We start from the raw sequence: 13,241 nt of genomic DNA on the forward strand, positions 1-13,241 counted from the left end.
ATGGTGTGTGCCAGCAAAGAGTATCTTTATGGTTCTCAATCCAAAAAAAGTATGGCTCTTTTTGACCAATTTATTATTCTTCATATTGATTACAGAGAAACTGACTCCATAAAGAGAACCAGCAGCTGAGAGAATGGACTAGCACAGTCAGATTATAGAGAGGTGAGAGTTGTTCGCAATTTATAGCCCTGGCTAGCACTCTGATGGAGAAAGCAATGGCACCCCACTCCAATACTCTTGCCTGGAAAATCCCATGGACAGAGGAGCCTGTTGGGCTGAAGTCCATGGGGTCACTAAGAGTCGGACACGACTGAGCGACTTCACTTTCACTTTTCACTTTCATGCATTGGAGAAGGAAATGGCAACCTACTCCGGTGTTCTTGCCTGGAGAATCCCAGGGATGGGGGAGCCTGGTGGGCTGCCATCTATGGGGTCGCACAGAGTCGGACACGACTGAAGTGACTTAGCAGCAGCACTCTGAAGATACTGGATGGAAGCAAAGGCTCTAGTATAAACCAAATAATAAAGACTGAAATTCTAAGGACTAAATCGGTGATTTCAAGGCTTATTAATAAAAAAAAAAATAACACACATCTCATCTTTCTCAAAGGTTCTGATATACTTTTCTTCCTTACCACCGACTATTCTTATCTTGCTGGGAAGATTTTGTCCAAGTTTTATTTTCTGTAGGTTGTATTATGAAAGTAATAGAGATTAAATTTTTTTCAAACATAAAATACTCACATTAATATGCTTTAAAGAAGTCTGCTGCCCTACCCTGAAAATTTGGATGTGTTTTTAAAAAAATCATGCCCATCTTCCCTGACCTCTTATATACTCAAAAAATTGAAAATGCTTGGACCAAAGTTTGAAATGTATGGAGACAAAGTTGACAATTTTTGCAGTGAAGATGTTGAAGCAAGATATGCACAGCTCATTACAGGACAGATTGCACAGGACAGACTTGAGGTTGAATGCATCAAGAACACATACTGTTCTTTATAAAAAGGGTTGATGGATTAAGAAATGTTTCTGCAGATAGCTCTGCACAGGGCATCCTCGGCCTCATTACTCCTCAGGGTGTACACCACAAGGTTCAGTAGGGGGGTGATGACAGTGTAGGTCGCTGAGATCAGCTGATCCTCATCCTTGCTGTTCTCTGACTTGGGCTTGAGGTAGGCAATGGAAGCACAGCCATAGTGGACAATGACCACAGTGAGGTGGGAGGCGCAGGTGGCAAAGGCCAACTTCTGGCCTTTGGTTGAGGTGATCTAGAGGATGGTGGAGATGATGAGAATATAGGAGGTGAAGCCCAGGCCCATGATAACCAGGATCACAGACACACTGACAACAAAATCGATGATCTCATTCTCTCTATACAGGAGAATTTTATGACAGGGAGAGTGTCACAGAAGAAATGACCAACCACCCTGTGATGGAAGGGTAAAGTAAATATGGATATTGGACAGCTGCCATGGCCAAGCCAATGCTGTAGTCTCCACTCATCAGTTGGATGCACACCATCCAACTGATCTTGCTCATGATGAGTGTGTATCTCAAAGGGTTGCAGATGGCCACGTAGTGGTCATACCCCTTCCCCATGAGCAGAAAGCAGTTGTTGATGGTTAAGGTAAGAAAGGAGAATATTCGAATAGTACAGCCTGCCAGGGAGATTGGTGGGTTCTGGGCTATGAGGTCAGAGAGCGTACGTGGAATTGTGACCAGTGTGTATATGGCCTTTGAACTGGCCAGCATTCTTAGGAAGAAGTGCCTGAGAGTGTGGAGGTGATGATCAATGTGGATGATGCTCACAATGATGGCATTGCCAGCCAAGGGTAATGTACAGGATGAGAAAAACCATGAAGAGGGTAATCTGCTGTTCATGGAATGTGGAGAATCCTAGGAAAATGAACTCTGTCACTTCTGTGAGGTTTTTTTCTCTGCATTCTTCAGTTTCAGTGTCTGAGAACAATGCAGGGAGTCAACATCGAGAAATTCCCATTGTGGTGTGGACTCTAGAACAGGGATAGAGAGAAGAGTGTAGAGGACAGACAGATACGCACACGTGAGTCGATTTCCTCACTGTATGATCAATAGGTAGGGTGCTGGCACAGCATTATGGCTTCTTTAGCCCCCTCCCTTTTCCCAGTTTTTGCTATCTCCTTTACCTTTTGTTAAGCCTCTAAGGAATGACCAATATGTGAGACTACTGCACACATTCTTTCAAGTTCTTATCCTGAATATGTTGTTTTTGTAGAGAGTGGATGAAAGACTGTTTTGTTTTAATGATGTGTAAGTCGCAAAGAGTCGGACACGACTGAGCGACTGATCTGATCTGAAGCCACAGTACCCTTGAGTGTACACATCCTAGCTTTGCCTTTCTCTTCTAGGGAAAGTATGAGAAGTTGGGAAAACAAAATGAAGATGAGAGAGTTAGACTTACTGAATTAAAAATCACTGGTGCCACTTAGGAGAAATTTCTGAGAACAGTGTACAGAATTAATCTCAGGAGAGCTGGTCTTTAGGGACACGTTAGCAAGAGTGAAGATGAAGGATTTGGGGCTCAGCCCAGACGGTCTAGGTGAGACAAACCATTGGCAAAGTTGCTTTGTTGTGAAAGTAACAACAGGGATTTGAGGGTTTAGGGGTGGGTAAACTAAGGAGAAGGCAATGGCAACCCATACCAGTACTCTTGCCTGGAAAATTCCATGGGCGCAGGAGCCTGGTAGGCTGCAGTCCGTGGGGTTGCGAAGAGTCAGACACGACTGAGTGACTTCACTTTCACTTTTCACTTCCATGCACTGGAGAAGGAAATGGCAACCCACTCCAGTGTTCTTGCCTGGAGAATCCCAGGGACGGGGGAGCCTGATGGGCTGCCGTCTATGGGGTTGCACAGAGTTGGACACAACCGAAGTGACTTAGCAGCAAACTAAGGAGAAAAGGGGAAATTGTTGGAAAAGAGAGGAGGATCAGCAACATGTCAGAAGGCTGGACCTTGAATGAAAGAAATAGCAGTTTCTTTTTGGCAGAGGGACTTAAAAATAAAAACATTGTAATAATTGATTTAAAATTGCTTGCTAACTTATATTTTTGTTGCTCAGTTGCTAAGTTTTGTCTGACTCTGTGACCCCATGGACTGCAGCATGTCAGGCTTCCTGGTCCTCTGCTATCTCCTCGAGTTTGCTCAATTTCATATGCATTGACTTGGTGATGCTACCTAATCATCTCATCTTCTGCCACCCTCCTCTCCTTTGCTAAACAATGTTGTGTTGTAAAGTTTCCCAAGAGCCCCAAACCTTCGTTTAGAGTTGTCATGTGTACAGTCTTGAGTTAGTGGTATTTGGAAAGTGCAGACAGGTGGGTGATGGCCATGCAGAAAAAGGGTGCCATGTGCAAGAGGTGAAATCCAGAGGCAGGAAGAAAAACTTCTTGCTGGTAATGACTGGAAGGAACACAAGGACCTCTCTTGTTCTGTTCTACCTTGCAAGCACACACAGTATTTCCTGGAAATTTGGTGAGGGACTCTGGGATTGGCACCATATTTCAAATGGTAGTTTGAACCACTTTCCACAAGGAACAAGGTCATACGAGCAAGCTGGAGGATTTGGGAAAATCTAGAAAACTTCCACTAGCAATCTAGGAATCTATATTCTTAGTGAATCTTTCCTGGGAATCTAGGGAGCACAATACAGAAAATGTGGATATTCTGGAAAGTACTCCATCACGGAAAATAAGGAGGCAGACATTTAGAGTAGAAATGAGGGGGACTTCCTTGGTGATCCAATGCTTAGGTGATCCAGTGCAGAGGACATGGGTTTGTTCCCTGATCTGGGAACTTAAGATCCCACATGCTGTGTGACAACTAAGTCTGTGAGCTGCAACAAAGAGCCTGTTTGCTGATACCACATGCCACAATGCTGATCCCACGTGCTGCAACTAAGACCCAACACAGTCAAAAATAAATATTAACAAAATAAAGTAGAAATGAGTGTGCCACTAAATAAAGTAACTTGTATTAAAAAGGCTGCTGAGATACCAATTGGATAGATAGAGATGAAAGAGAGTGTCAGTGCAACTCTAAGCTTTTCAGGAAGAATGAGAGTTATACAGCTATGGCTCCTTAAAGGAAAAATTCAGTTCATCAGTCATGGTAGCCACATTTCAAGTACGAAAAAGGAACATGTGACTAGTGGCTACTCTGTTGGGCAGCACGCATATCAAACATTTCCTTCCTTGGTGAAAGTTGTGATGAACACTGCTGCTCTGGTGCATTACCATAGACAGACAGGTGGAATGCATGAAAAGCAAAAAAAAAAAAAAAAGCTATTTAAAGAACAATAACATGGTGTGCTGCCATATGGTTAAAAATGTGTGTGTGTGTCTGTGTGTGTGAATGCATATTTTTGTATATGCAAGATGTCTGAAAGAATATATAGCTGATATTATGGGTTAACCATTATGTTCGAGTAGGGATGAGATTATATGAAACTTTTTTAATGGCTGTATTGACAATGAAGATTATGGGCCTTATTTTAAATTATTTTAACTCTGAGTATAAAACTATAGCTCATAGTATGGAGAAGGTAAAGGAGGATAACAGCTGAAAACAGATATTAAATTGAGTAAGAAAGAGGTCACTGGTGATGTACTGGCCAATTTCAGTAGAGTCTTGGATTGGAAAGCCAGGTTACAGGGAGGTAACAGAACTTTTAACATGTCATAGATAACAACATCAGATCTTACGTGCTTTCCCCCTTTCCTGATGAACCTATTGCAATGAGTTACAAAAAATAGCTAAGGAGGTATTGAGCCAGCAAAGCTGCAGGCATATTTGGAGCCAGAGAAGAAAACGACAATAGTAAGCTGAATTGAGTTGAAAGAGAAAGAGAAGAGAAAAGAAAAAAAAAATCCCAGGACTCTTTAGGGCCTGAAAAGTACTGCTTTCACCCCAAATCAGCCAGATTTGTTGTTAAGCATGCCTCAGGTAATTATAAAGTTACCTTCTTCAAAGAAGTTATAAAGTTATAAAGAGGATGGCTGATGACCAGGGAATGTGGCCCAGGTATATAAGCCCAGGAGAAAAAAGAGAGGGGAGAAATAAGTTTATTGCCTTTGGTGCACATTTGAATTGGATTGCACAGACAATGAAAGACTATCTTAAGGCAGGATATTCTTAGAATGTGGCAAAAAAATGCAAAAAGAAGGCCAGATCAAGACGTGTGGGAGTATATAATGCAAATGTTCAATGCAAATGTTCAAAGCAGTGTTCTTTCCATGTTGCATTTATTTAGAGGCAAGGTGCACAGTAGGCAGGGAAGAGTGAAGCCCTGTCCCTAGAGGGAGCTGTCACTTCTGCTGCCTAGTAACTCAAGTACAGCCCAAGCCTCAACATTCCCTTCAGACAAGATGAACAAATAGTGCTGCAGTAACTGGGATTCACCCTCCATAAAGTGCAGGCTTCTCTGTGACTCAAACAGTAAAGAATGTGGCTGCAGTGAGGGAGACCCGGGTTCAGTCTCTGGGTTGGGAAGATCTCCTGTAGGAGGGCATGGCAACCCAACTTCAGTATTCTTGCCTGGAGAATCCCCTTGGACAGAGGAGCCTGGTGGGCTACAGTTCATGGGGTCACAAAGAGTTGGACACAACTGAGCGACTGAGCACAGCAGTGGCTTCCCTGTTGGCTCAGACAGTAAAGAATCTGCCTGCAATATAGGAGACCTGGGTTCAATCCCTGGGTCGGAAAGATCCCATAGAGAAGGAAATGGCAACCTACTCCAGTATTCTTGCCTGAGGAATTCCATGGACAGAGGCTATAGTCCACGGGATCGCAAAGAGTCAGACATGACTGAGCGACTGAGCACAGTGTACTTTGGTGACTGGCTGTGCTTCCTAGGCTGGGTGTCATATGCTCATCACACTTGGAATGTTTTTCCAAGCGTTCTTCCCAATGATTGTTCTCCATTTCAGGAGTTCTAGGGTGTGGTCACTCCATCTTGTCACATCTTCAGGGGTGTTGTAGCATGAAGGAATGAAATGGAAGATGAAGGGCAGTTGCTTCCTATCTCATTTTTAACCTGTCTTTTTAAAAAGCACAATCCAAAATTGTTACTGTAAAGATAGGTGTTGTTGAAATAACCAGCAGAGGGCTGATAACTGCCTCTGGAGGTGAGGGAGGCCCCAGTGAAGGAGATGGGGAAGTATGGGACATGGGAGTAAATCACATTGCATTCTTACCCGGAGTCAATTCAGTGAACAATCCCCAGTGTTTGCCTTGGGAGGGGAGAAGTTGCAGAGGGCGCCATGGTGCTGAAGTGGTGTGTGGAATGGGGGCGTTGATTATACCAGTGGAGAATGGCTGGGTTGCGTTCTCAGCAGTTGGAACAGGTGTCAGTGAACTTAAGGATACTTTTAGCACCAGATGATCATCCCCTTTCTTCGTCCTGGTTACTCTTGTGAGCCAGCCCAGCCAGAGTGACTGCAGCTGGGCACTGGAGCAGCAGCCCTTCTACCATCCAAATCTGGGTCCTCTCTGCGCCTGAACCCTAGGGGCGTTTCTGTGTAAGTGACACGCTAGCAGACAATCTCAAAAGCACAGTATAGATCAGAAAGAAGCTTTCAAAATGATTTAAACACTCCAGAAGGACAAAAACCCTGTGGGGGAGTAAGGATACTGAAATGTGCTCATGCATCAAAATTTTAGTCATGAAGCCGAAATTCTGACTAGAGGAAAAAGAAAAATAAGATAGAGGGGAAAAGCACAATTTGAGGGTGTAAAGGAAATACCATTTGCAAAGGGAAGAAATTATGACAAAACCCATGGATTCTTAAAAATATCTAGATCTTTATAAGCAAAATCTGTGCCTAGAAACCGAATCTGTGTTTAAAAAAATAAACTATGCAAGGTAGGCTAAGTCTCTATAATTGTATTTTGAGTTAAAGGGAGTCGTGCTGCTAAAAAAAAAAAAAAAATGATGTTGTCTTTTGCCAGGCTTTCCATCTTGTCCTGTCCTTTCTTTTCCTTTCATTAAAGAAAATAGATGTAAGGTGCCAGGAATGGAGGAGCTGACTTCTTAAGAAACTGATGATTATGTGAACTATTTGAATAAACAAGAGAGTGATGACTTTTCTTTGGGACAGAAGCCTTCCCATACCCAGAAGAATCCGCCCCCTTGCCTTCTTGAGTCTGTAGAATCTGCCTGTGCTCTTTTCTGGTTATAGGACATAGCAGGCAATTATGACTTATTTACAAGAAGTCACTGCAATGCCAAGAAAACTGATTGTCATTTTTTGCTAGAATAAATAATAGAACCAGGATCTCCTGCATTTCTGGCAGATTCTTTACCACCTGAGCTACCAAGGAAGCCCTAGTAGAATCTTAATGTCATACAAAACTCAGCCTTATTAGGGTCTAGGTCAGCCTTACTACATTATTAGATCACTCACAGTAAATTGCACTTTGGCTGAAGCATAAGGTGACACATTCGCACTGAGCAAATCTGACCTTCAAGGAACAGTCCCTTTAAAGTCTGATTTGACGGGGACTCTCAGGAGGATTCCTGTTGTCTAGCTCTTGTCTCCTGGGTTTATTTGCCAAGAGACTTACTGTGTATCCCATGGGTCTGAATGGAGTCAGAATCCTGAAATAAGCCCAGATATCTCATACAATTGGATCATGCCAGGAACACTGGGCAGGCTCTGGTGTCACATGGCCTGACTTTTTCTTTTTCTCCTGGAGAAAAATTGCTCACCTCAGACAAAGGTGTGTTGAATGTCACATGGCACTGCCTTCTGTTCTTTTGAATCTACGTTAGTGTGTTGCTCCTGCTTAGTTACTCTCAATGAAAATGTACTTGTATAAAAGTCAGATGTGATGACCCTCAATGTCTATGTGAAGAGCTTTACCCTATTTCTGCTACTAACAGGGGACGTACATGGGTTTGGTTAGGTAAGGGGTAGGTTTGGGAGCAGAGGCTGAAAACAGAGAATGAATTTTTCTGTTTGTAGGAATATACCAAGAAGTTAAGGCAGATGATTTAAAGATTTAGGTAGTAAGTCTCAGTTTCTTTTACCTCATACGTGACACTTAGCACTTGTTGTTCAGTTGCTATATTGTGTCCGACTCTTTGTGACCCCATGAACTGCAGTGTGCCAGGCTTCCTTGTCTTTCACTATCTCCTGGAGTTTGCTCACATTCATGTCCATTGAGTTGGTGATGCTATCTAACCAATCTCATCCTCTGTTGCCCTCTTCTTTTGCCTTCAATCTTTCCCAGCATCAGGGTCTTTTCCAATGAGTCAGCTCTTTGCATCAGGTGGCCAAAGGATTGGAGTATCACCATCAGTCCTTGCAATGTATATTCAGGAAATCTTTAAGACCGACTGGTTTGATCTCCCTGCTGTCCAAAGGACTCTCTCAAGAGTCTTCTCCAAGCACCACAATTTGAAAGCATCAATTCTTTGGCACTTACCCTTCTTTATGGTCCACCTCTCACGTCCATACATGACTGCTGGAAAAAACCATAGCTTTGACTAGAGGGACTTCTGTTGGCAAAGTGATGTCTTTGCTTTTTAATACACTGTCTAGGTTTGTCATAGCTTTCTGCACTTACATGGTGCTGGAACATGTACTGAGTAGGTGTTGTGTTATCAATTCTGATCCTCACAAGAACACCATGAGGTTACCATGAGAAGTTGGTGTAGCAGCTAGAGCTCTGGATGAAATATTTGCCTTTGCCTCCTTGCTCCAGACACAGTTGGATCAGCCCCTTGTAGACTATGGACCTTAGTGTAACTTACCAGTAACATTAGATGAGTTTTGCTTTGGATCCTGTGGTTGGATGTGACATGATGTGTGTGCTTGACTACTGTCCCAGTGTATGATGGAATCCCTGAGCATCTCCCATATTGAACTCACAGAAGAATGGTTACAGCGAGAAAAAACCTAGATGGAAAATTCTGGAACACAAATGCAGTCTAGTTTATAAGTTAATCAGCTATTTAGTCATATTCCCAGGTGGTACTACTGGTAAAGAACTCATATGCAAATGCAGGAGATGTTACGAGCAAGAGCTAGATCCCTGGGTTGGGAAGATCCCCTGGAGGAAGGCATGGGAACCCACTCTAGTATTTTTGCCAGAAGAATCCCATAGACAGAGGAGCCTGGTGAATGACGGTCCATAGGGCTTCAAAGTCGGACAAGACTGAATCGACTTAGCATGACAACATGGTAAGAATTAAAGGTGACTGAGATCATGTTTCAGCTTTCCCTCTCTTCTTTGAGTGTTCTTGGACACCTGTTCTTTCTAAATAAGAAGAAGTACCATGAATGCCTAGAAAGTCTCCATGTTGCTTTTCTAAGGTGACTACATACTGATGCTTTCTAGCGAAGAAAAGAGAAAATCTTTTCTTAAAATCCTCACTCTGAGCTAAGGCATATCCCAAGCCCAAGCAGACCTCATTGCTTTAACCTTAGAGCTCTCCATGAAGTTTCCCATATAAAACATAGAGACAGTTGCAAACACTCTTATTAAGGAAAACTCCTTTATAGAGTCTTCCGGTTATGACCAGCCCTGGGGCCGTGTTGTTGAAAGCTCCAGCCTACTTTATTGTGTCTGTGCCTGCCTCTTTGTCCATCCTGGGTGAATGGACACCAGTTAGAAGTAATCACTTGGGAAAAAAGAAAAGTGAAAAAAAGAAGTAATCACTTGGTTATTCTGAAGCTCTACTGGATGCTGTCTTTCTGACTTCCCTTCGCTTCATGCTCTGTTATCTGTGGGCAAAGCCTGCCTTATTTCTCATATGCAGCCAAACTTTCTTTGGAGTCCTTGCTTCTCTGAGAAGGGAATTCATATCTGTTGAGGATATGCCAAACACTCTGCTCCATAGTTTTAATAATAATGAAGATAACTACTAATAATAGCATCTGATAATTATTTTGTAGTGTTGTAATTGGGATGCCTGTTGCTGTGCTAAGAGTTGTATCTTAAAGAGATAAGCTGAGACCAGTTAATGGGGGGTATGTCAAAGGGTTTAAGTTACATCCTGCGTGAAGTGGGGATCCATGGAAGGATTTTCAACTGGGAATTCATGTGAGCAAGATTCTTGATGACTTCAGGACAGTTTTATGGAAATCAGTCATTGTATGGTACCATTGGAATTTTTGAGGGGGAAAAAAAAAAGGCAGGCTTGCCTTTACCCAAAATGATCCAGACTCTTAAACATTTTTAGTTTTCATTTCTGCTGGTTCTAATTTTTTTTCCCCATCTCATTACTTGCTATCAAGTTCTCAACTGTTGCTTGCTTGCTTATCTCATTATAGTTGTCTTCTTGGCAGAAGCTCAGACCTCTTTTTGATTTTGTAGCTGGAAAACCAAGTAGAAAGATTTCTGTTGCAACTCCACATGAATTTCGAATTGTTAATGCAATGATTATTAGTAGCATGTAAGTGTTGCTACTGACCATACTCATTGAGTGCTCTGACATATCTTTTTAGTTACTTAAAGATTTCCCTCCTCATAACTTGCAGGCTGATTTTTCTGGTTAATTAAACAATTTTCAAATAAGTAGATATAAGAGAAAATGTTTGGGACTATGACAAGCACTAAACAAATGCAGGTGGCATAATACATTTTTTAATTAGGCATACTTGTAGATGGGAAATTCAAAGAAGAAAGAGCTACAGATCTACAATTTAGCGTCCAGTTGCTTTAAGCAGAACTCTTGGGTATTGGTTGTTTCATTTTCAAGTGCTTTCATTGATTCCAGACCTCAGCCCCACACCATGGGCTTGACAATAACATAGCCTTTGATTTCATATTTCAAAGCCTGCCAGTCCAGGATGGTGGGACTGATGGACGAGGAACCCTGGTACACAAGTAAGATTTCTTCCGGCGACAGGACAGAGTCCCACATGTATAAATCCCCAATCTCTCCCATAAAGGACTGTTTCTTATCAAACCCTCCTCCATAGGAATCCTGCTCTTGTCCCAAGACAATCTTGGGGTGAGCTCCCACAGCATAACCCTGTTTCAGGCCCCTTTTCACCAGTGGCCTCCCGTTGATCCAGAATTCAGCAATGCCTGTGGAAGACTCCCAGCTGGTACAGATGTGCACTGGGCTGGGGAACTTCTCGGTAGCTGTAACAGTAACTTTGGTTTTACCAATGTATAGACTGTACTCTCCAATTCCGTTTTTAAAAACCAGTAGCTCGTTATCCTTGCTGTGGATGTTGTAGGAGAAGAGGCTGTAGCCCCGGGAGAGATCACTATAGGCTCGGAGACACAAGGTCAAGTTCTTCAGAGGTTTCTCCAGCTTTGTGATCAGGGTCACATGGTCAGTGGAAGATTCTCTAGGAAACACAAATACCTTCCCTCTGAGGTCTGTGGACAGACAGGGAGAAACAGAGTGACCTTTACTATAAATGCAGGAGAAAAAGAACATTCAATCTTTTCTCATCTCATGTTCCTGAATCATACCCTGACCACCCTACCTGTCTGAGCAAAGGCTTCTGGGAGGATGACGAGGACAGAGACCCAAGACATCAGCTTGTTCATGTTCTTGGCCTGGGGCTGGTATAGCAGCAGCAATGACCAGGATGAGGGTACAGAGAGCACGGTGGTTGTTCACCCAGTTTCTGAGCTTCACATTATTAGATCTCAGGCATGTCAGGGTTTATATGCACCTCCAGGTAAGGATGGGGGTGGAGAGCACCAATAATGTGTGAGTGATTTTCCAGGCCTGCCCTGTGATGCCAACAGTCAGACCTATTGGTGGGGAAGGAAGAGCTGGAAAATCAATTGGGAGTTACTTATTAGATATGGGGGATGGCCAGAGCTCCACCCCACTGTGACCCAGATTCTGGTGCTGGGAGAGAGTGGGGTGGAGAGTAGTGTTATGGAAGAGATGAGAGGCCATGCTAGGCATGTCAGGAGGGCCTGACTTCACTCTTCAGGTGTCCCTCAGTCTGATGGCCCTGTGTCTTCTGTTTGTGGATATTCTGGGGTTCTGATTTCTACTGAAGATCTTGGAATCTCTTCATCTTTGGTTAATTCCATATTTACTGCTAAGGGGAGTGAGAGCATTAGAGTATCTGTATTTTCTGTCTCCCTGAAGATTAGTCCTTTTAGTCTCTGTCACTCAGCTCTGTTTCTTTTTTTTGATTATCATGGTGTTTCTTTCTTTTTTTTAAATTAAGTTTTATTGGAGTATATTTGATTCACAATGTTGTGTTAATTTCTGCTGTACAGCCAAGTGAGTCAGTTATAGATATACGTATATTCACTCTTTTTTAGATTTTATTCCCATATAGGTTATTACAATGTATTGAGTAGAGTTCCCTGTGCTATATGGTAGGTTCTTATTAGTTATCTGTTTTATATATAGTAGTATGTATACTTCAATCCCAATCCCCCAGTTTATCTCCCCAACTCCTTCCCTCTTGGAAACTATAAGTCTGTTTTCCACAACTGTGACTTATATCTGTTCTGCAAATAAGTTCATCTGTACCATTGTTTTAGATTCCACATATAAGTGGAGTGATATTGATTCCACCTATATGATATTTGTTTTTCTCTGACTTGCTTCACTCAGTACGATCGTCTCTAGGTCCATCCGTGTCACAGTAAATGGTATTATTTCCTTATTTTTGATGGCTGACCAATATTCCACTGTGTATGTGTACTGTGTCTTCTTTACCCGTCCCTCTATCAGTGGACACAGGTTGCTTCTGTGTCCTGGCTATTGTGTGTAATGCTGCAGTGAACACTGGGGTGCACGTGTCTTTTCAAATTGTGGTTGTCTCCAGATATTTGCCCAGAAGTGGGATTGTTGGATCATATGGCAGTCCTACTTTTAGTTTCAAAAAATGTATTTACTTATTAAGTGATTTTTTGGACTGTGGTAGGTCTTTGTTGCTGCCCACGGCTTTCTCTAGTTGCAGCTAGTGGGGGCTACTCTGTTTCAGTGTGCGGGTTTCTCACTGCTGTGGATTCTTGTGGGGAGCGAGCTCCGCCCGTGGCAAAGGTCATGAGGAAGGAGGCTTGGCATACGCAAAGGCAGGATCAAGCCTCAGGAGTCTCCCTGGAAATTCTCGAGCATCTACCCCCAAAACCAGAGTCTGCCTACTTTCTGCTTTGTGCTTTCACCTACACCTCAGACTTTACGGGGGGCTGTCCCCCACTACCTCTCTCTGAAACAAGAGTTAGCTTACAGCTCCAGTTAATAATTCCTGGGTGTGACAGTGTT

General features: G+C 42.8%; 1 protein-coding gene and 1 pseudogene across 1 annotated transcript; both read right to left on the minus strand.

Annotated features, from left to right (window-relative positions):
• Nucleotides 1-952: 952 nt before the first annotated feature.
• LOC133245068 (putative olfactory receptor 10J6) lies at nucleotides 953-10,460 on the minus strand (annotated as a pseudogene).
• A 148-nt stretch (nucleotides 10,461-10,608) lies between these two features.
• APCS (amyloid P component, serum) lies at nucleotides 10,609-11,670 on the minus strand. Its single transcript, XM_061402153.1, has 2 exons — nucleotides 11,488-11,670; nucleotides 10,609-11,377 (listed from the first exon to the last, which is right to left on the minus strand). Exons 1-2 carry the CDS (start codon nucleotides 11,549-11,551, stop codon nucleotides 10,767-10,769), a joined length of 675 nt encoding a protein of 224 aa, XP_061258137.1. The 5' UTR covers nucleotides 11,552-11,670; the 3' UTR covers nucleotides 10,609-10,766.
• Nucleotides 11,671-13,241: the final 1,571 nt, after the last annotated feature.

This window comes from Bos javanicus, chromosome 3, assembly GCF_032452875.1.
Source record: "Bos javanicus breed banteng chromosome 3, ARS-OSU_banteng_1.0, whole genome shotgun sequence".
NCBI classification, from domain to species: domain Eukaryota; kingdom Metazoa; phylum Chordata; class Mammalia; order Artiodactyla; family Bovidae; genus Bos; species Bos javanicus.

Excerpts from the sequence above, each read along its gene's own strand:
- APCS (XM_061402153.1), bottom strand. The coding sequence starts at position 11,551 with ATGAACAAGCTGATGTCTTGGGTCTCTGTCCTCGTCATCCTCCCAGAA. Across the intron at positions 11,378-11,487 it reads AGAAGCCTTTGCTCAGACAG|ACCTCAGAGGGAAGGTATTT; the intron begins GTAGGGTGGTCA and ends GTCTGTCCACAG.